The following is a 21,949-nucleotide window of genomic DNA, read 5'->3' as shown; positions in this document are numbered from 1 at the left end:
ATCAAGCAGGAGAGACCAGCCTCCCCTGTACCCAGCTGTGTGTCCATGAAGAGTGACCAGTCTATGGATCCTCTTAGAAACTTTAGAGAGGGAGACTTTTCTACTGAACAAAGGTACGAAGAACTCATGGATCATGGTCAGTGAGTTAAACAACACTGTCTCTAGTCATTTCTCCTCTCCCATTTTCACATTTATTTTTGTTGTTTTCATAATCCATAGGCTAATCCTTTAGTCCATTTTCATAGTCCTAAAACAGTGTGTGTGTGTGTGTGTGTGTGTGTGTGTGTGTGTGTGTGTGTGTGTGTGTGTGTGTGTGTGTGTGTGTGTGTGTGTGTGTGTGTGTGTGTGTGTGTGTGTGTGTGGTGTGTGTGTGTGTGTGTGTGTGTGTGTGTGTACTCCCTGGATGAGGAGATGTAATCTCATGTTTCGTCCACAGAAACCAACAGGAGAGATCAGAGTCAGAGATTCTCAGTGGTCAGTCTTCCCAGAGTCATCAAACAGACCTGGACTCTATATTCAGTGTATGTGGTCCTGTTATGAACATTTGTTTTTGTTTACCTCAAGTAAAGTTGATCTGTCAATTATTCATTAATGTGTTAATGAGAAAGCATTTCTTCTCTTGATTAACTTATTTACTTGATTTATTTTAGTTGCTTGAAGAGAAAATGATGACATTTGTGAAGAACGAGCTGAAGATGTTCAAGAGGATTCTTAGTCCTGAACTCCCAGAAGGCTTTGAGAGTCAGAAGCAGGATGAGGAAGTGGTGGATGCTGAAGATGAGAAGCAGGAGAGCAGTGCCAGAGAGGGGGCTCTGAAGATCACACTGCACGTCCTGAGGAAAATGAACCAGAAGGAGCTTGCTGACACACTGGAGAACTGTAAGATCTGTCTGCCTCATGTTGAATGATGTTTTATAACATTTAAAAACTGTGGCTAAAGTACAGCTAAAGTAGCTGTGTAACTCAATGATATTGTAGCAGCCTTAACACAACACCTAGTGGCCTCATCAAGTAGCAGAAGGGATGTGTTGTGTTGATTAATTTAGAGAGAGAGACAGAGACAGAGAGACAACATTAATAATACCATCAATTACACCAATAATATTATAATCAGTCACACCAGTCTGTAATGCATTATGAAAACACTTATACAGACAGTTAAGAGAATAAATGATTATAATTTAAAATGTTATAACAGTCCTACAATACTGTAGGCATTAAAACAGATGTAATATAAATATCCTCTGTGTTATTTCTAGATTCAGATGATCCTGCTGTAATTTGCCAACGTGAACTCAAATCTAATCTAAAGAAGAAGTTTCAATGTGTATTTGAGGGGATCGCTAAACAAGGAAACCCAACACTTCTCAATAAGATCTACACAGAGCTCTACATCACAGAGGGAGGAACAGGAGAGGTCAATAATGAACATGAGCTGAGACAGATTGAGACAACAACCAGGAAACAAGCAAGACCAGAGACTGCAGTCAAATGTAACGACATCTTCAAACCCTTAACTGGACAAGACAAACGTATCAGAACTGTGCTGACAAAGGGAGTTGCTGGCATTGGAAAAACAGTCTCTGTGCAGAAGTTCATTCTGGACTGGGCAGAAGGAAAAGCAAATCAGGATGTTCAATTTGTATTTTCATTCCCTTTTCGGGAGCTGAATTTGATGAAAGGGGACAAAAACACTTTGATTGAACTTCTCTATCACTTCTCAATGGAAACCAAACAATCAAGAATCTCCAACTACGACAAGTACAAAGTTCTGTTCATCTTTGATGGTCTGGATGAGTGCCGACTGCCCCTAGACTTCCAGAAGAACAAGATCTGTTGTGACGTCACAGAGTCAACCTCAGTGGATGTTCTGCTGACAAATCTCATCAAGGGAAATCTGCTTCCCTCTGCTCTCATCTGGATAACTACCCGACCTGCAGCAGCCAATAAGATCCCTTCAGGGTGTGTTGACCAGGTGACAGAGGTACGAGGGTTCAATGACCCACAGAAGGAGGAGTACTTCAGGAAGAGATTCGGTGATGAGGACCTGGCCAGCAGAATCATCTCACACATAAAGACATCAAGGAGCCTCCACATCATGTGCCACATTCCAGTCTTCTGTTGGATTTCTGCAACAGTCCTCGAACACATGCTGAAACATAAGACAGAAGAGATGCCCAAGACTCTGACTGAGATGTACACACACCTTGTGGTGTTTCATACCACACAGAAGAATGAAAAGTATCTTGGGAAAGAAGAGACAGGTTCACACTGGAATAAAGAGAGCATTCTGTCACTGGGAAAACTGGCTTTTCAACAGCTAGTGAAGGGCAATCTGATTTTCTATGAAAAAGACCTGAAAGAGGCTGGCATTGATGTCAATGAAGCCTCTGTGTACTCAGGATTGTGCACACAGCTCTTTAAAGAGGAATGTGTTCTGTACCAAGACAAGGTGTACTGCTTCGTTCATCTGAGCATTCAGGAGTTTCTGGCTGCTGTGTATGTGTTCCTCTCATTCATCAACAACAATGAGAATCTCATGGACAAACAGCAAACAAAGTCCAGTATATTTTCTCTGCTGTACAGAGACAAGTCTGAAGTTACTGTCTACAAGAGTGCTGTGGATAAAGCCTTACAAAGTGAGATGGGAAACCTGGACCTGTTCCTCCGCTTCCTTCTGGGCCTCTCACTGGAGTCCAATCAGAAGCACTTACGAGGTCTACTGACAAAGACAAGAAGCAGCTCACAGAGCCATGAAGAGACAGTCAAGTACATCAAGAAGAAGATCAGGGAGAATCCCTCTCCAGAGAGGAGCATCAATCTGTTCCACTGTCTGAATGAACTGAATGACCATTCTCTAGTGGAGGAGATCCAAAGCTACCTGAGCTCAGGAAGTGTCTCAAAACCCAACCTGTCACCTGCACAGTGGTCAGCTCTGGTCTTTGTGTTGCTGACTTCAGAAAAGGAGCTGGATGTGTTTGACCTGAAGAAATACTCCAGATCAGAGGAAGGTCTTCTGAGGCTGCTGCCAGTGGTCAAAGCCTCCAGAGCTGTTCTGTGAGTAAATAAAATGACATATAAGAAGTATTCATCAGGAAGAAATATTATGTTTAGTGAAAAATATGTATTATAATATGTATGTTGAAAAACATATTGAATAAATGCATTGATGGAAGATGAATCTATATGTTGTTTGGGAATATGAACCAAATGCATCTACCGCTGTCCTTCTATACTACTGGTGTTAAATTAACAGTGTGTTTGTGAAGTCATGATGATCTCGTTGCAGGCTGTCAGGCTGTGGAGTCACAAAGAAAGGCTGTGCTTCTCTGGTCTCAGCTCTGAAGTCAAACCCCTCACACCTGAGAGAGCTGGACCTGAGTAACAATGACCTGAAGGATTCAGGAGTGAAGCTGCTCTCTGCTGGACTGGGGAATCCCCACTGCAGACTGGAGACTCTGAGGTCAGTATTCCTGTAGTTGGTCAACAAGTGATAACTGTTCACCAGATCCACATGTGTTTACCAGACACACATAGTCCACACCATATGTGTTTGGACAGTGAAGCTTGCAGTTTTAAATGTGGTGCTATGTTCCAGCATTTTGGATTTGAGATAGAATGTTTCATATTAAGTGACAGTACAGAATGTCACCTTTTATTTGAGGGTATTTTCATACATAGCTGTGTTACTGTTAAGAAAGGAAAGCACTTTATGTATTTAGTTCTCCCATTTGAAAAAGTTGTACATATTCGGACAAATTCACTTATATTGTATTAAAGTTGTCATAAGTTTAGTATTTAAGTATTTAGTCCCATGTTCCATGCCTGCAGTGATTACATCAAGCTTGTGATTCTACAAACTTTGCTTTCGTTGTAAAGCCTTTTTGAAATTGGACAATGTGGTTAGATAAAGGAGAGTCTTGTCTTTAAAATGGTGTAAAATAGTCATATGTTTGAACAATTGAAGTTTGGGGATTTTTGAGGACTTTGTAATTCGTGCCACACCCTATCATTGGATATTGGAGCGGTGTTCCGCTAGCGGAACATGTAGATGTAAGAGGTTTTAAGAGTGTGCTCCTAATCTCAGCTCGTTACCTGTATAAAAGACACCTGGGAGCCAGAAATCTTTCTGATTGAGAGGGGGTCAAATACTTATTTCCCTCATTAAAATGCAAATCAATTTATAACATTTTTGACATGCGTTTTTCTTGATTTTTTTGCTGTTATTCTGTCTCTCACTGTTCAAATAAACCTACCATTAAAATTATAGACTGATCATTTCTTTGTCAGTGGGCAAACGTACCAAATCAGCAGGTGATCAAATTCTTTTTTCCCCCACTGTACTTCCCACCACTGCGACCTGTACGCTCTCATTGTCTGGCCCTCGCTTGATACTCGTTGCTAAACCCACTGGCTCCAGGTCATTTACAAGACCCTGCTAGGTAAAGTCCCCCCTTATCTCAGCTCACTGGTCACCATAGCAGCACCCACCTGTAGCACGCGCTCCAGCAGGTATATCTCTCTGGTCACCCCCAAAGCCAATTCCTCCTTCGGCCACCTCTTCTTCCAGTTCTCTGCTGCCAATGACTGGAACGAACTACAAAAATCTCTAAAACTGGAAACACTTATCTCTCTCACTAGCTTTAAGCACCAGCTGTCAGAGCAGCTCACAGATTACTGCACCTGTACATTGCCCATCTATAATTTAGCCCAACTACCTCTTCCCCTACTGTATTTATTTATTTAGCTCCTTTGCACCCCATTATTTCTATTTCTACTTTGCACTTTCTTCCACTGCATATCTACCATTCCAGTGTTTTACTTGCTATATTGTATTTACTTTGCCACCATGGCCTTTTTTTGCCTTTACCTCCCTTATTTCACTTCATTTGCTCACATTGTATATAGACTTATTTTTCTACTGTATTATTTACTGTATGTTTGTGTAATACCCTTGTTTGAACCAAGTATTGAGTTTATTTGTTATAATTAATTGGTATTATATTTAAAAGATGATTGAATTGCTCCTAAACTGTAATGTTGTTAATGCATTATGCTTTTTGAAGAAATATTTATTTAATGTATAAGTGAATAGTTTGTTTTACTTTGAAGTTTACGTTTTGACCAATAAGGTCGCTTGTTAAGTTGTGGCCAATGGGAGTTGACCTGGTTAACGGGAGGGGAAAAGACGTTGATGAAAGGATGGACGTTTTACCTCAGGACGGTTGGTGAAGAAAAATTATAAAAGAAGACGACAGAACTACAACAAAACCCATAGCTACTAAGACATGAAGGGAAATACATGTTTTATTTAATAAAAGAGTTGTTATAATTTAGTTAAAACTTAGTAAAGACTGAAGCTACCGTCTCGTTGTGGAGGTATTAGCCAGCTAGAGGTTAGCCTAGCATCGTGTGACACCGGGAGATAATTGCTTGGGAAGTTTAACGAGTTCGTGTTGCCATGGGGATATCGGTTACTAAGGAGTACTGTCTGCATGGGTAGCTGTGCTGCCTTGGACTTGGTGAGGAAACCTGCATGGAACTGCCATACTTCGCTGAGGGAATATCTACCAAGTAGTGAGTAACCACAATGTGAGGTGGTTAATTTGGACACGGGTTGTGCACGACTCAATGGGGTTTATTTTTTTTATTTCTTTTGATTTTGTGTCTGAACATGTATTTGTGTTTGAAAATGTTTTAATACACATATGGAACGTTATGTATGTTGCCTTGGTGGAGCCATTAATTGTTTCAATTTAATGCATGGGATGGTTTATCCTGATTCAATAACAGAATCCTAGAATCATTTCATCTGAAGTCATAACCCTAGATAGTTTACAATAGGAATTCTTATTGGAGATGTCCTTCTCACCTAACATCCCATGCTGCTGAGATACTCTACATATGTTAATATTGTGACAGTCATATTCAAGCCTGGTGAGAGGGTTACATTTGTTTAACTCCATGTGTAACTCTGTGTTGCTATATGTGTCGAACTGCTTTGCTTTATATTGGCCAGGTCGCAATTGTAAATGAGAACTTGTTCTCAACTTGCCTACCCGGTTAAATAAAGGTGAAATAAATAAATAGGTAATGGTGAGAGGTTAGCATGTTTTGTTGTAGCCTCTGTTATTGGTAATGGTGAGAGGTTAGCATGTTTTGTTGTAGCCTCTGTTATTGGTAATGGTGAGAGGTTAGCATGTTTTGTTGTAGCCTCTGTTATTGGTAATGGTGAGAGGTTAGCATGTTTTGTTGTTGCCTCTGTTATTGGTAATGGTGAGAGGTTAGCATGTTTTGTTGTAGCCTCTGTTATTGGTAATGGTGAGAGGTTAGCATGTTCTGTTGTAGACTCTGTTATTGGTAATGGTGAGAGGTTAGCATGTTTTGTTGTAGCCTCTGTAACTTTCTCTCTCATTATTATTCATGATTCATTCATGATTTGTATTAATCATGTTATCAGGATTCATTTAGTAGTGTTTAGAAACATGTTATCTACTCACTTAGACAGAAAATTCTCCAGTCATCATCCACCATTTTATTATTGGGCAAAACACAACCAAAACAAACTGCAAATGTGACCAACAAGTTTACAACCAAACACTAATCTTTTGACTACTTTAATACGACATAAATGAATTGGTCAGAATACTTATGACTTCTTCAAATAGGGGGACTAGATACATAAAGTGCTTTCATTTCTAAACGGTGAAACAGATATGTATGAAAATATCCTCAAATAAAAGGTGACATTATATACTGTCACCTCATATGAAACATTTGATCTGAAATCCAAAATGTTGGGAGTTTAGAGCCACATTTAAAATTTTATCTTCACTGTCAAAATAGATATGGTGTGGACTGTATACTCAATACAATCTAAATCTGATACCTCACTGTCTGTCTTTTGACTGATACTGTTTTTAAACTGGTCTGGTCAGTCTACTCAAATATTTGTACTATACATGTTTCTATCTGCAGGCAAAACGTTGATAATTTGTCATTTATAATATGATACATTAATTTATGAATAGATATGGCAGGTTTCATGACTGATATATCTGAATATGTTGAAGAAATATACTGCCACTATTTTCATCACCAAAGAATAGCAGTGTGATTTTAATATGATTTGACTCTTTGCAGGTTGTTAGGCTGTCTAGTCACAGAGGAAGGCTGTGCTTCTCTGGTCTCAGCTCTGAGGTCAAACCCCTCACACCTGAGAGAGCTGGATCTGAGTAACAATGACCTGAAGGATTCAGGAGTGAAGCTGCTCTCTGCTGGACTGGAGGATCCACACTGCAGAATGGAGACTCTGAGGTCAGTATTCCTGTAATTGGTCAACAAGTGATAACTGTTCACCAGATCCACATGTGTTTACCAGGTACACATAGTCCACACCATATGTGTTTGGACAGTGAAGATTACAGTTTTAAATATGGTTGTGTTTTAGATTACATTTTTCCTAATAGTAACTTAATGGTGAATAATGTCCTGTCATTTTGGAGTCACTTCACTTGTATTGTCAGTAAGAATAGAACATGTTTCTGAACACTTCTACATTCATGTGGATGCTACCATGATTATGAATAATCAGGACTGAATCGTGAATAATGAGGAATGAGCCTCTGTTATTGGTAATGGTGAGAGGTTAGCATGTTTTGTTGTAGCCTCTGTTATTGGTAATGCTGAGAGGTTAGCATGTTTTGTTGTAGCATCTGTTATTGGTAATGGTGAGAGGTTAGCATGTTTTGTTGTAGCCTCTGTTATTGGTAATGGTGAGAGGTTAGCATGTTTTGTTGTAGCCTCTGTTATTGGTAATGGTGAGAGGTTAGCATGTTAATCCAGTCATCATCCACCATTTTATTATTGAATTTGTCAGAATACTTATGACTTCTTCAAATGGGGGGACTAGATACATAAAGTGCTTTCATTTTTCTAAATGGTGAAACAGATATGTATGAAAATATCCTCAAATAAAAGGTGACATTATATACTGTCACCTCATATGAAACATTTGATCTGAAATCCAAAATGTTGGAGTTTAGAGCCACATTTAAAATGTTATCTTCACTGTCAAAATAGATATGGTGTGGACTGTATACTCAATACAATCTAAATCTGATACCTCACTGTCTGTCTTTTGACTGATACTGCTTTTAAACTGGTCTGGTCAGTCTACTCAAATATTTGTACTATACATGTTTCTATCTGCAGGCAATACTTTGATCATTTGTCATTTTTAATGATGATATATTAATTTACGAATAGATATGGAAGGTTTCATATGTTGTAAAATTATACTGCCACTATTTTCACCACCAAAGAATAGCAGTGTGGTTTTAATATGATTTGACTCTTTGCAGGCTGTCAGGCTGTCTAGTCACAGAGGAAGGCTGTGTTTCTCTGGTCTCAGCTCTGAGGTCAAACCCAACACATTATTTGTAAACGGGTAACAGCATAAACAGGGAAAGCTAAGCGTATCATTTTAATATTACCTGTCTGGCATTGTATTTCTTCTGTGTTGGCAGACTCACTGGCTGTAAACTCACAGACACATCCTGTAAAGTGTTGGCCTCAGTTCTCAGTTCAAACCCCTCACACCTGAGAGAGCTGGACCTGAGTAACAATGACCTGAAGGATTCAGGAGTGGAGCTGCTCTCTGCTGTACTGGGGAATCCCCACTGTAAACTGGAGACTCTGAGGTCAGTATTCCTGTAGTTGGTCAACAAGTGATAACTGTTCACCAGATCCACATGTGTTTACCAGACACACATAGTCCACAGCATATGTGTTTGGACAGTGAAGCTTACCGTTTTAAATGTGGTGCTATGCTCCAGCATGTTGGATTTGAGATAGAATGTTTCATATTAAGTGACAGTACAGAATGTCACCTTTTATTTAAAGGTATTCATACATATACAGTCGTGGTGAAAAGTTTTGAGAATGACATAAATAATTTTTTTCACAAAGTCTGCTGTTTCAGTGTCTTTAGATATTTTTGTCAGATGTTACTATGGAATACTGAAGTATAATTAGAAGCATTTCATAAGTGTCAAAGGCTTTTATTGACAATTACATGAAGTTGAAGCAATGAGTCAATATTTGCAGTGTAGACCCTTCTTTTTCAAGACCTCTGCAATCCGCCCTGACATGCTGTCAATTAACTCCTGGGCCACATCCTGACTGATGGCAGTCCATTCTTGCATAATTAATGCTTGGAGTTTGTCAATGTTTATATCAATATCAATGTTTTGTTCCCAGAGCCACTTAGTTATCACTTTTGCCTTATGGCAAGGTGCTCCATCATGCTGGAAAAGGCATTGTTCGTCACCAAAATGTTCCTGGATGGTTGGGAGAAGTTGCTCTCGGAGGATGTGTTGGTACCATTCTTTATTCATGGCTGTGTTCTTAGGCAAAATTGTGAGTGAGCCCACTCCCTTGGCTGAGAAGCAACCCCACACATGAATGGTCTCAGGATGCTTTACTGTTGGCATGACACAGGACTGATGGTAGCGCTCACCTTGTCTTCTCCGGACACGCTTTTTTCCGGATGCCCCAAACAATCGGAAAGGGGATTCATCAGAGAAAATGACTTTACCCCAGTCCTCAGCAATCCAATCCCTGTACCTTTTGCAGAATATCAGTCTGTCCCTGATGTTTTTCCTGGAGAGAAGTGGCTTCTTTGCTGCCCTTCTTGACACCAGGCCATCCTCCGAAAGTCTTCGCCTCACTGTGCGTGCAGATGCTCTCACACCTGCGTGCTGCCATTCTGAGCAAGCTCTGTGCTGGTGGTGCCCCGATCCTGCAGCTGAATCAACTTTAGGAGACGGTCCTGGCGTTTGAAGGACTTTCTTGGGCGCCTTGAAGCCTTCTTCACAACAATTGAACCGCTCTCCTTGAAGTTCTTGATGATCCAATAAATGGTTGATTTAGGTGCAATCTTACTAGCAGCAAAATCCTTGCCTGTGAAGCCCTTTTTGTGCAAAGCAATGATGACGACACGTGTTTCCTTGCAGGTAACCATGTTTGACCGAGGAAGAACAATGATTCCAATCACCACCCTCCTTTTGAAGCTTCCAGTCTGTTATTCAAACTCAATCAGCATGACAGAGCGATCTCCAGCTTTGTCCTCGTCAACACTCACACCTGTGTTACCGAGAGAATCACTGACATGATGTCAGCTGGTACTTTTGTGGCAGGGCTGAAATGCAGTGGAAATGTTTTTTGTTGGATTCAGTTCATTTGCATGGCAAAGAGGGACTTGGCAATTATTTGCAATTCATCTGATCACTCTTCATAACATTCTGGAGTATACGCAAATTGCCATCATACAAACTGAGGCAGCAGACTTTGGGAAAATTAATATTTGTGTCATTCTCAAAACTTTTGGCCAAGACTGTATTTTTTACCGTTTAGATTTGAAAGCACTTTATGCATCTAAACTCAGCAAAAAAAGAAACATCCCTTTTTCAGGACCCTGTCTTTCAAAGATAATTCGTAAAAATTCAAATAACTTCACAGATCTTTATTGAAAAGGGTTTAAGCACTGTTTCCCATGCTTGTTCAATGAACCATAAACAATTCATGAACATGCATTTGTGGAATGGTCGTTAAGACACTAACAGCTTACAAACGGTAGGCAATGAAGGTCACAGTTATGAAAACTTAGGACACTAAAGAGGCCTTTCTACTGACTCTGAAAAACACCAAGAAAGATGCCCAGGGTCCCTGCTCATCTGCGTGAACGTGCCTTAGGCATGCTGCAATGAGGCATGAGAACTGCAGATGTGGCCAGGGCAATAAATTACAATGTCCGTACTGTGAGACGCCTAAGACAGCGCTACAGAGAGACAGGACGGACGGCTGATCATCCTCGCAGTGGCAGAAAATGTGTAACAACACCTGCGCAGTATCGGTACATCTGAACATCACACCTGCAGGACAGGTACAGGATGGCAACAACTGCCCGAGTTACACCAGGAATGCACAATTCCTCCATCAGTGCTCAGACTGTCCGCAACAGGCTGAGAGAGGCAGGACTGAGGGCTTGTAGACCTGTTGTAAGGCAGGTCCTCACCAGACCTCACCGGCAACAACGTCGCCTATGGGCACAAACCCACCGTCGCTGGACCAGACAGGACTGGCAAAAAGTGCTCTTCACTGACGAGTCGTGGTTTTGGCTCACCAGGGGTGATGGTCGGATTCGCGTTTATCGTCGAAGGAATGAGCGTTACACCGAGGTCTGTACTCTGGAGCGGGATCGATTTGGAAGTGGAGGGTCCGTCATGATCTGGGGCGGTGTGTTACAGCATCACCGAACTGAGCTTGTTGTCATTGCAGGTAATCTCAACGCTGTGCGTTACAGGGAAGACATCCTCCTCCCTCATGTGGTACCCCTCCTGCAGGCTCATCCTGACATGACCCTCTAGCATGACAATGCCACCAGCCATACTGCTTGTTCTGTGTGTGATTTCCTGCAAGACAGGAATGTCAGTGTTCTGCCATGGCCAGCGAAGAGCCCGGATCTCAATCCCATTGATCAGGTCTGGGACCTGTTGGATCGGAGGGTGAGGGCTAGGGTCATCCCGCCCCCACTGAAATGTCGGGGAACTTACAGGTGCCTTGGTGGAAGAGTTGGGTAACATCTCACATCAAGAACTGGCAAATCTGGTGCAGTCCATGAGGAAGAGATGCACTGCAGTTCTTGATGCAGCTGGTGGCCACACCAGATACTGACTATTACTTTTGATTTTGACCCCCCCCCTTTGTTCAGGGACACATTATTCCATTTCTGTGAGTCACATGTCTGTGGAACTTGTTCAGTTTATGTCTCAGTTGTTGAATGTTGTTATGTTCATACAAATATTTACACATGTTAAGTTTGCTGAAAATAAAAGCAAATGACAGTGAGAGGAGGTTTCTTTTTTGCTGAGTTTAGTTCTCCCATTTGAAGAAGTCTTAACCTCTCTAGGCTAGGCGGGACAAATTCATCCCACCTACGTAACAGCCACTGCTATCCTGTGGCGCGATTTTCAAAACCTTAAAAATCCTATTACTTCAATTTCTCAAACATGACTATTTTACAGCCATTTAAAGACAAGACTCTCGTTAATCTAACCACACTGTCCGATTTCAAAAAGGCTTTACAACGAAAGCAAAACATTAGATTATGTCAGCAGAGTACCAAGCCAGAAATAATCAGACACCCATTTTTCAAGCCAGCATATAATGTCACCAAAACCCAGAAGACAGCTAAATGCAGCACTCACCTTTGATGATCTTCATCAGATGACAACCCTAGGACATTATGTTATACAATACATGCATGTTTTGTTCAATCAAGTTCATATTTATATCAAAAACCAGCTTTTTACATTAGCATGTGACGTTCAGAACTAGCATACCCCCCGCAAACTTCCGGGGAATTCGCTAACATTTTACTAAATTACTCACGATAAACGTTCACAAAAAGCATAACAATTATTTTAAGAATTATAGATACAGACCTCCTCTATGCACTCGATATGTCCGATTTTAAAATAGCTTTTTGGTGAAAGCACATTTTGCAATATTCTAAGTACATAGCCCAGGCATCACGGGCTCGCTATTTAGACACCCGGCAAGTTTAGCACTCACCATAATCATATTTACTATTATAAAAGTTTGATTACCTTTTGTTGTCAGAATACACACCCAGGACTGCTACTTCAATAACAAATGTTGGTTTGGTCCAAAATAATCCATCGTTATATCCGAATAGCGGCGTTTTGTTCGTGCGTTCCAGACACTATCCGAAATAGTAAAGAAGTGTCGCGCGCATGGCGCAATTCGTGACAATAAAATTCTAAGTATTCCATTACCGTACTTCGAAGCATGTCAACCGCTGTTTAAAATCAATTTTTACGACATTTTTCTCGTAGAAAAGCGATAATATTCCGACAGGGAATCTCCTTTTCGGCAAACAGAGGAAAAAATCCCAAAGGCGGGGGCGGTCGGGGTCACGCGCATAAGCCAGTGTCCCTTGATCGGCCACTTGAGAAAGGCGATAATGTGTTTCAGCCTGGGGCTGGAAAGACGACATTCTGTTTTTTCCCGGGCTCTGAGAGCCTATGGAAGACGTGGGAAGTGTCACGTTAGAGCAGAGATCCTTAGTAAATGATAGAGATGGAAAACAAGTTCAAGAAATGGTCAGACAGGCCACTTCCTGTAAAGGAATCTCTCAGGTTTTGACCTGCCATTTGAGTTCTGTTATACTCACAGACACCATTCAAACAGTTTTAGAAAATTTCGGGTGTTTTCTATCCATATGTAATAAGTATATGCATATTCTAGTTACTGGGTAGGAGTGGTAACCAGATTAAATCGGGTATGTTTTTTATCCAGCCGTGTCAATACTGCCCCCTATCCTAAACAGGTTAATTATTTGGAAAAATTAATTTAGTCAAAAGTTTAGTGATGTGTCCAATTTTCCATGCCTGCAATGATTATATCAAGCTTGTGATTCTACTAACTTGTTGAATGCATTTCCAGTTTGTCTTGGTTGTGTTTTGGATTATGTTTTTCCTAATAGAAACAGAATGGTGAATAATGTCCTGTCATTTTGGAGTCACTTCACTTGTATTGTCAGTAAGAATAGATGTTTCTGAACACTTCTACATTCATGTGGATGATACCATGATTATGAATAATCAGGAATTAATCGTGAATAATGAGGAATGAGGCTCTGTTATTGGTGATGGTGAGAGGTTAGCCTGTTTTGTTGTAGTCTCTGTTATTGGTAATGCTGAGAGGTTAGCATGTTTTGTTAAAGCCTCTGTTATTGGTAATGGTGAGAGGTTAGCATGTTTTGTTGTAACCTCTGTTATTGGTAATGGTGAGACGTTAGCATGTTCTGTTGTAACCTCTGTTATTGGTAATGGTGAGAGGTTAGCATGTTTTGTTTTAGCCTCTGTTATTGGTAATGGTGAGAGGTTAGCTTGTTTTGTTGGAGCCTCTGTTATTGGTAATGGTGAGAGGTTAGCATGTTTTGTTGTAGCCTCTGTTATTGGTAATGGTGAGAGGTTAGCATGTTCTGTTGTAGCCTCTGTTATTGGTAATGGTGAGAGGTTAGCATGTTTTGTTGTAGCCTCTGTTCTTGGTAATGGTGAGAGGTTAGCATGTTTTGTTGAAGCCTCTGTTATTCGTAATGGTGAGAGGTTAGCATGTTTTTTTGTAGCCTCTGTTATTGGTAATGGTGAGGTTAGCATTTTTTGTTGAATCCTCTGTTATTGGTAATGGTGAGAGGTTAGCATGTTTTGTTGTAGCCTTTGTTATTGGTAATGGTGAGAGGTTAGCATGTTCTGTTGTAACCTCTGTTATTGGTAATGGTGAGAGGTTAGCTTGTTTTGTTGTAACCGCTGTTATTGGTAATGGTGAGAGGTTAGCATGTTTTGTTGGAGCCTCTATTATTGGTAATGGTGAGAGGTTAGCATGTTTTGTTGGAGCCTCTATTATTGGTAATGGTGAGAGGTTAGCTTGATTTGTTGTAACCGCTGTTATTGGTAATGGTGAGAGGTTAGCATGTTCTGTTGTAACCTCTGTTATTGGTAATGGTGAGAGGTTAGCTTGTTTTGTTGGAGCCTCTGTTATTGGTAATGGTGAGAGGTTAGCATGTTTTGTTGTAGCCTATGTTATTGGTAATGGTGAGAGGTTAGCTTGTTTTGTTGGAGCCTCTGTTTTTGGTAATGGTGAGAGGTTAGCATGTTTTGTTGTAGCCTCTGTTATTGGAAATGGTGAGAGGTTAGCATGTTTTGTTGTAGCCTATGTTATTGGGAATGGTGAGAGGTTAGCATGGTTTGTTGTGGCCTCTGTTATTGGTAATGGTGAGAGGTTAGCATGTTTTGTTGTAGCCTCTGTTATTGGTAATGGTGAGAGGTTAGCATGTTTTGTTGAAGCCTCTGTTATTGGTAATGGTGAGAGAGTTTAGTATGTTTTGTTGTAGCCTCTGTTATTGGTAATGGTGAGAGGTTAGCATGTTCTGTTGTATCCTCTGTTATTGTTAATGGTGAGAGGTTAGCAGGTTTTGTTGTATCCTCTGTTATTGGTAATGGTGAGAGGTTAGCATGTTTTGTTGTAGCCTCTGTAACTCTCTCACTCATTATTATTCATGATCTTTCTCAATCATGGCAGTCACAGGCTTGATGTAGTCATTGCAGTCAAAGAATATGGGACCAAATAGAAAACTTTTGACTATTTTTAATACACTATGATTTAATTGGTCAGAAAACTTATGACTTCTTTAAATAGGGGGACTAGCTACATAAAGCGCTTTCATTTTTCTATATGGTGAAACAGATATGTATGAAAATATCCTCAAATAAAAGGTGACATATACTGTCACCTCATATGAAACATTTGATCTGAAATCCAAAATGTTGGAATTTAGAGCCACATTTAAAATGTTATCTTCACTGTCAAAATAGATATGGTGTGGACTGTATACTCAATACAATCTAAATCTGATACCTCACTGTCTGTCTTTTGACTGATACTGCTTTTAAACTGGTCTGGTCAGTCTACTCAAATATTTGTACTATACATGTTTCTATCTGCAGGCAAAACTTTGATAATTTGTAATTTATATTATGATACATTAATTTATGAATAGATATGGAAGGTTTCAGGACTGATATATCTGAACATTTAGAAAAAATATACTGCTACTATTTTCACCACCAAAGAATAGCAGTGTGATTTTAATATGATTTGACTCTCTGCAGGCTGTCAGGCTGTCTAGTCACAGGGGAAGGCTGTGCTTCTCTGGCCTCAGCTCTGAGGTCAAACCCCTCACACCTGAGAGAGCTGGACCTGAGCTACAATCACCCAGGAGACTCAGGAGTCAGACTGCTCTCTGCTGGACTGGGGAATCCCCACTGCAGACTGGAGACTCTGAGGTCAGTATTCCTGTAGTTGGTCAACAAGTGATAACTGTTCACCAGATCCACATGTGTTTACCAGGCACACATAGTCCACACCATATGTGTTTGGACAGTGAAGCTTACAGTTTTACATTTGGTACTATACTCCAGCATTTTGGATTTGGAATAGCATGTTTCATATTAGGCGACAGTACAGAATGTCAATAGTAGTTAAGACAAACATTCTTACCACCACTTGGACAAAGGTGTGTGTGTGTGTGTGTGTGTTCAGGTGTATCCCTCAATGACTGTCTGTTTTTCTGCTTACCGCTACAGTGTGGAACATGGTGGAGAGTACACAATGAAACCTGGGCTTAGAAAATGTGAGTGTTGACTGCTGTGAAGAATATGACTAAGAGTCTTAATTGAAATTAACTCTATGGGCTAGGTGGGACGCTTGCCGTAACAGGTTGAGTCAAAGTCAAAGACCACCATCATTACTGACTTGGTCATATTAAATATCATCTGTAGTTCTACAGATGCAGAAATCAGGGACACCAAAGTTTACTAAGAGTTGCTTTCGACAATGTGTGTGTGTGTGTGTGTGTGTGTGTGTGTGTGTGTGTGTGTGTGTGTGTGTGTGTGTGTGTGTGTGTGTGTGTGTGTGTGTGTGTGTGTGTGTGTGTGTGTGTGTGTGTGTGTGTGTGTGGTGTGTGTGTGTGTGTGTGTGTGTGTGTGTGTGTGTGTGTGTGTGTGTGTGTGAATAAGTGTGTTTTATATTACCATACAGTATAACCTGTTATGGCTAGGGGGCAGTATTTTCACGGCTGGATAAAAAACGTACCCGATTTAATCTGGTTACTACTCCTGCCCAGTAACTAGAATATGCATATAATTATTGCCTTTGGATAGAAAACACCCTAAAGTTTCTAAAACTGTTTGAATGGTGTCTGTGAGTATAACAGAACTCATATGGCAGGCAAAAACCTGAGAAGATTTCATGCAGGAAGTGGCCTGTCTGACAAGGTGTCGTTCTTCTTGTCTCTGTTTATTGAAGAGTGAGGATCTTAGCTGTCCCGTGACACTTCCTACGGCTGCCATAGGCTCTCAGAAGGCGGCAAAACGCTGAATCGTGGCTTTGCAGGCTCTGGCTGAAACAAAGTAGCGCGTTTGGGTAGTGGCTGGTTACAGTACTGTGAGACTCAGGCTCGTGCCCGCGTCGACCGAAAGCTTTGTTTTCTTTCCTCTGTTTAGCAAAATGGACATTCCCGGTCGGAATATTATCAAAAATTTCAGCGAAAAATAGCATAAAAATTGATTTTAAACAGCGGTTGACATGCTTCGAAGTACGGTAATGTAATATTTAGATTTTTTTTGTCACGAATTGCGCCATGCGCACGACCCTTCTTTACCATTCGGATAGTGTCTGGGACGCACGAACAAAACGCCGCTATTCGGATATAACGATGGATTATTTTGGACCAAACCAACATTTGTTATTGAAGTAGCAGTCCTGGGAGTGCATTCTGATGAAGACAACAAAAGGTAATCAAACTTTTATAATAGTAAATCTGATATTGGTGAGTGCTAAACTTGCCGGGTGTCTAAATAGCTAGCCCGTGATGGCTGGGCTATGTACTTAGAATATTGCAAAATGTGCTTTCACCAAAAAGCTATTTTAAAATCGGACATATCGAGTGCATAGAGGAGTTCTGTATCTATAATTCTTAAAATAATTGTTATGCTTTTTGTGAACGTTTATCGTGAGTAATTTAGTAAATTGTTAGCAAATTCCCTGGAAGTTTGCGGGGGTATGCTAGTTCTGAACGTCACATGCTAATGTAAAAAGCTGTTTTTTGATATAAATATGAACTTGATTGAACAAAACATGCATGTATTGTATAACATAATGTCCTAGGGTTGTCATCTGATGAAGATCATCAAAGATTAGTGCTGCATTTAGCTGTCTTCTGGGTTTTTGTGATATTATATGCTAGCTTGAAAAATGGGTGTCTGATTATTTCTGGCTTGGTACTCTGCTGACATAATCTAATGTTTTGCTTTCGCTGTAAAGCCTTTTTGAAATCGGACAGTGTGGTTAGATAAAGGAGAGTCTTGTCTTTAAATAGCTGTAAAATAGTCATATGTTTGAAAAATTGAAGTTTTTGCATTTTTGAGGAATTTGTAATTCGCGCCACGCCTATCATTGGATATTGGAGCAGGTGTTCCGCTAGCGGAACGTCTAGATGTAAGAGGATAACATATGATCATTCAACAAGTCTCAAGTTACCTTAACTTCTCCTTTTGATACCTAGAAACATCTACATTAAATGAATTAGTGAAAAGTGAGTTAACATTCTAATGTGAATGATGATGATTTCTAATATTGTGTCTGGTTTCATCCATCAGATGTCTGTGATCTCACACTGGACCCAAACACAGTACACAGACGCCTCTCTCTGTCTGAGGAGAACAGAAAGGTGACATGTAGGAGAGAGGAGCAGCCGTATCCTGATCACCCAGAGAGATTTGAGGTCTGGGGACAGGTGCTGTGTAGAGAGGGTCTGACTGGGCGCTGTTACTGGGAGGTAGAGTGGAGTGGGAGAAGGGCTGGTATAGGAGTGACATATAAAGGAATCAGCAGGAGAGGAAATGACTGTCTGATTGGATACAATGACAAGTCCTGGAGTCTGTTCTGCTCTGACGACAGTTACACTGCCTGTCATAATAATAATCACACTACCATAGACGTCCCCTCCTCCAGCCCCCACAGAGTAGGAGTGTATCTGGACTGGTCAGCCGGCACTCTGTCCTTCTATAGAGCCTCCTCTGACACACTGACCCACCTGATCACATTCACCTCCACATTCACTGAGCCCCTCTATCCAGGGTTTAGGGTTCTGGTGGGACTCCTCAGTGTCCCTGAAATAATAACTGGACACACACACAAACACATTCTGGACACACACACACACACACACTGGACACACACACACACACTGGACACACACACACACACTGGACACACACACACACACTGGACACACACACACACTGGACACACACCTAAACACACACTGAACACACACACACTCACTGATCACAGACACTGGACACACACACACTGGACACACACACTGGTCACACACACACACTGGACACACACACTGGTCACACACACACACTGGGCACATACTCACACACTGAAACACACACACACACACACACTAAACACACACACACTGGACACACTCTGAACACACACACACTGGACACACACACACACACACTGGACACACACACACACACACACACACACTGGACACACACACACACACACTGGACACACACACACACACACACACACACTGGAGACACACACTGGACACACTGGACACACACACACTGGACACACTGGACACACACACACACACTGGACACACTGGACACACACACACACTGGAGAACACACACACACTGGACACACTGGACACACACACACACTGGACACACTGGACACACACACACACTGGACACACTGGACACACACACTGGACACACACACACACACACACATACACACACACTCACTGGACACACACACACACACACACACTCACTGGACACACACACACACACTCACTGGACACACACACACACACTCACTGGACACACACACACTCACTGGATACACACACACACTCACTGGACACACACTCACTGGATACACACAAACACACTGGATACACACACACACACACTGGATACACACACACACACAACTGACAAACACACACTGGACACTCGCACGTGTTAAATCAGTTTGTGGACCACAGGTTCTAGAACAGCTTCTATCCCAGTTCTATCTGCCTGTTAAATCAGTTTGTGGACCACAGGTTCTAGAACAGCTTCTATCCCAGTTCTATCTGCCTGTTAAATCAGTTTGTGGACCACAGGTTCTAGACCAGCTTCTATCCCAGTTCTATCTGCCTGTTAAATCAGTTTCTGGACCACAGGTTCTAGAACAGCTTCTATCCCAGTTCTATCTGCCTGTTAAATCAGTTTCTCGACCACAGGTTCTAGAACAGCTTCTATCCCAGTTCTATCTGCCTGTTAAATCAGTTTCTGGACCACAGGTTCTAGAACAGCTTCTATCCCAGTTCTATCTGCCTGTTAAATCATCAACCTAAACTGTTGTCATCAGACTATTACAACATGACTGAACCTTTTGGGTTCCTTTTCTGATCTTTTACCACTTTGCATTTTTTATGATATATTTTACTGTTTGTGTTTGTACCACTGGAGGTTGGTGGGACCTTATTTAGGGAGGACAGGCTTGTAATGGCTGGAGTGGAATAAGTGGAATGGTATCAAACACGTGGTTTCCATGTGTTCCATTTCATTCACTCTGTTCCAGACATTATTATGAGCCGTCCTCCCCTCAGCAGCCTCCTCTGGTATGTACTGTCCTGTATGTGAGAGAGATCCAACAAGGAATTACAATGTATGTATTACTTTTAATACCTGCAAATGGCAAATAAACTACTGGAACTCCTTATGAATGTCTGCAGCCGACAAGAGGTGAAAATATTACCGGAATATTCTGCAAAATGTTGATGAAGACGTCACTCAATCCACCCAAAACAACATGCAGTCTTTCCACAAGACTCCCATGAAGTTATAGTGTGACGTTATGAGTCGACGTTAAAGTAACATTCTCACAACATACTGCACTTGTTTTATCCTGTTTTAGATGTATCCTCTGTTTAAACATTTAAACTCTTACAATAACACTGTTAAAATACCAATGTGATCATTTCTTGTCTTTTATGTTGGAAAAACAAATTGTACAATTATATGTGGACATACGCTCCATAGTTGTACAAGTATACATGGATATATTGTACTTTTCATAATAAAACATACTTGAAACAAGAAAAAGCATGTTAATTGTGAAAACAATTTCGTTATTGATTTTTACATTGCTTCTCCCTGTCTCATGTTGACGTTTGTCATGAATCTTGACCTGGAGGCAGAACTGTGCGATTTCCTCTAGATATGTCAGCTGCAAAGTCAGAATTGGCTGTGGAAAATAATGTTGTTTTATGGTCTTAATTTAAGGGAAGGATTAGCAGTGTGGTTAGGGTTGAGGTTAGGATTAAAATCTGATTGTATTACTTTGTGCCTGTGCCAGCTAGTGAATACTTTGCTGAACTGCCTCCAGGGCAAGATTCATGACAATAAATGCCAACCTGCCTCCAGAACAAGATTCATGACAATAAATGCCAACCTTCCTCTAGAACAAGATTCATGACAATAAATGCCAACTTGCCTCCAGAACAAGATTCATGACAATAAATGCCAACCTGCCTCCAGAACAAGATTCAAGACAATAAATGCCAACCTGCCTCCCAGTCGTCCCCTCCTTATCTTTACAAGACTGCAGAACATGCAAGTTCTCTCATAACCCTCAGTCCCCAGCTGGGTAGATGGCAGGTTGAATAAAGAGAAGCTATGATGTGGGGGTTCTCTCATAACCCTCAGTCCCCAGGTGGGTAGGTCGCAGGTTGAATAAAGAGAAGCTAGTGATGTGGGGGTTCTCTCATAACCCTCAGTCCCCAGGTGGGTAGATGGCAGGTTGAATAAAGAGAAGCTAGTGATGTGGGGGTTCTCTCATAACCCTCAGTCCCCAGGTGGGTAGATGGCAGGTTGAATAAAGAGAAGCTAGTGATGTGGGGGTTCTCTCATAACCCTCAGTCCCCAGGTGGGTAGATGGCAGGTTGAATAAAGAGAAAACAATAGGCTACATAAAACAATCCATAAATGTATAATTATTATGTAATTTACACAAAACATTAAGGACACATTTCTTTCCATGACAAACTGACCAGGCGTAACTCAATATTAGGAAGGTATCCTTAATATTTTGTCCACTCAGTGGCTCTGACCCTTTACGTAACAGAAAATCCTCTTTTCCAGGAAACCTTCTTTAAATTTCCCCAAATGTTTCCACACTGATGCTTTCTCACAGCTGCTCCAGGGCCTCTTGGGTT

The 21,949-nt window shown here is 41.1% G+C and overlaps 1 protein-coding gene across 1 annotated transcript in view; it reads left to right on the top strand.

The window, feature by feature from the left end:
• The first annotated feature begins 1,265 nt into the window (after positions 1 to 1,265).
• LOC145877297 (NLR family CARD domain-containing protein 3-like) overlaps positions 1,266 to 21,949 on the top strand; it is a 35,273-nt gene continuing 14,589 nt past the window's right edge. Inside the window, exons 1-3 of the mRNA XM_082972606.1 lie at positions 1,266 to 3,019; positions 16,135 to 16,279; positions 18,306 to 18,799. Coding sequence (XP_082828732.1) covers positions 1,676 to 3,019; positions 16,135 to 16,279; positions 18,306 to 18,799 — 1,983 coding nt within the window. The 5' untranslated portion in view covers positions 1,266 to 1,675. The remainder of the gene's footprint in view (positions 3,020 to 16,134; positions 16,280 to 18,305; positions 18,800 to 21,949) is intronic.

This window comes from Salmo salar, unplaced genomic scaffold (assembly GCF_965601325.2).
Source record: "Salmo salar unplaced genomic scaffold, fSalSal1 ptg000838l, whole genome shotgun sequence".
NCBI classification, from domain to species: domain Eukaryota; kingdom Metazoa; phylum Chordata; class Actinopteri; order Salmoniformes; family Salmonidae; genus Salmo; species Salmo salar.
The sequence above is the reverse complement of the archived record's forward strand: the minus strand, read 5'-3'. Positions and strand labels throughout refer to the sequence as shown.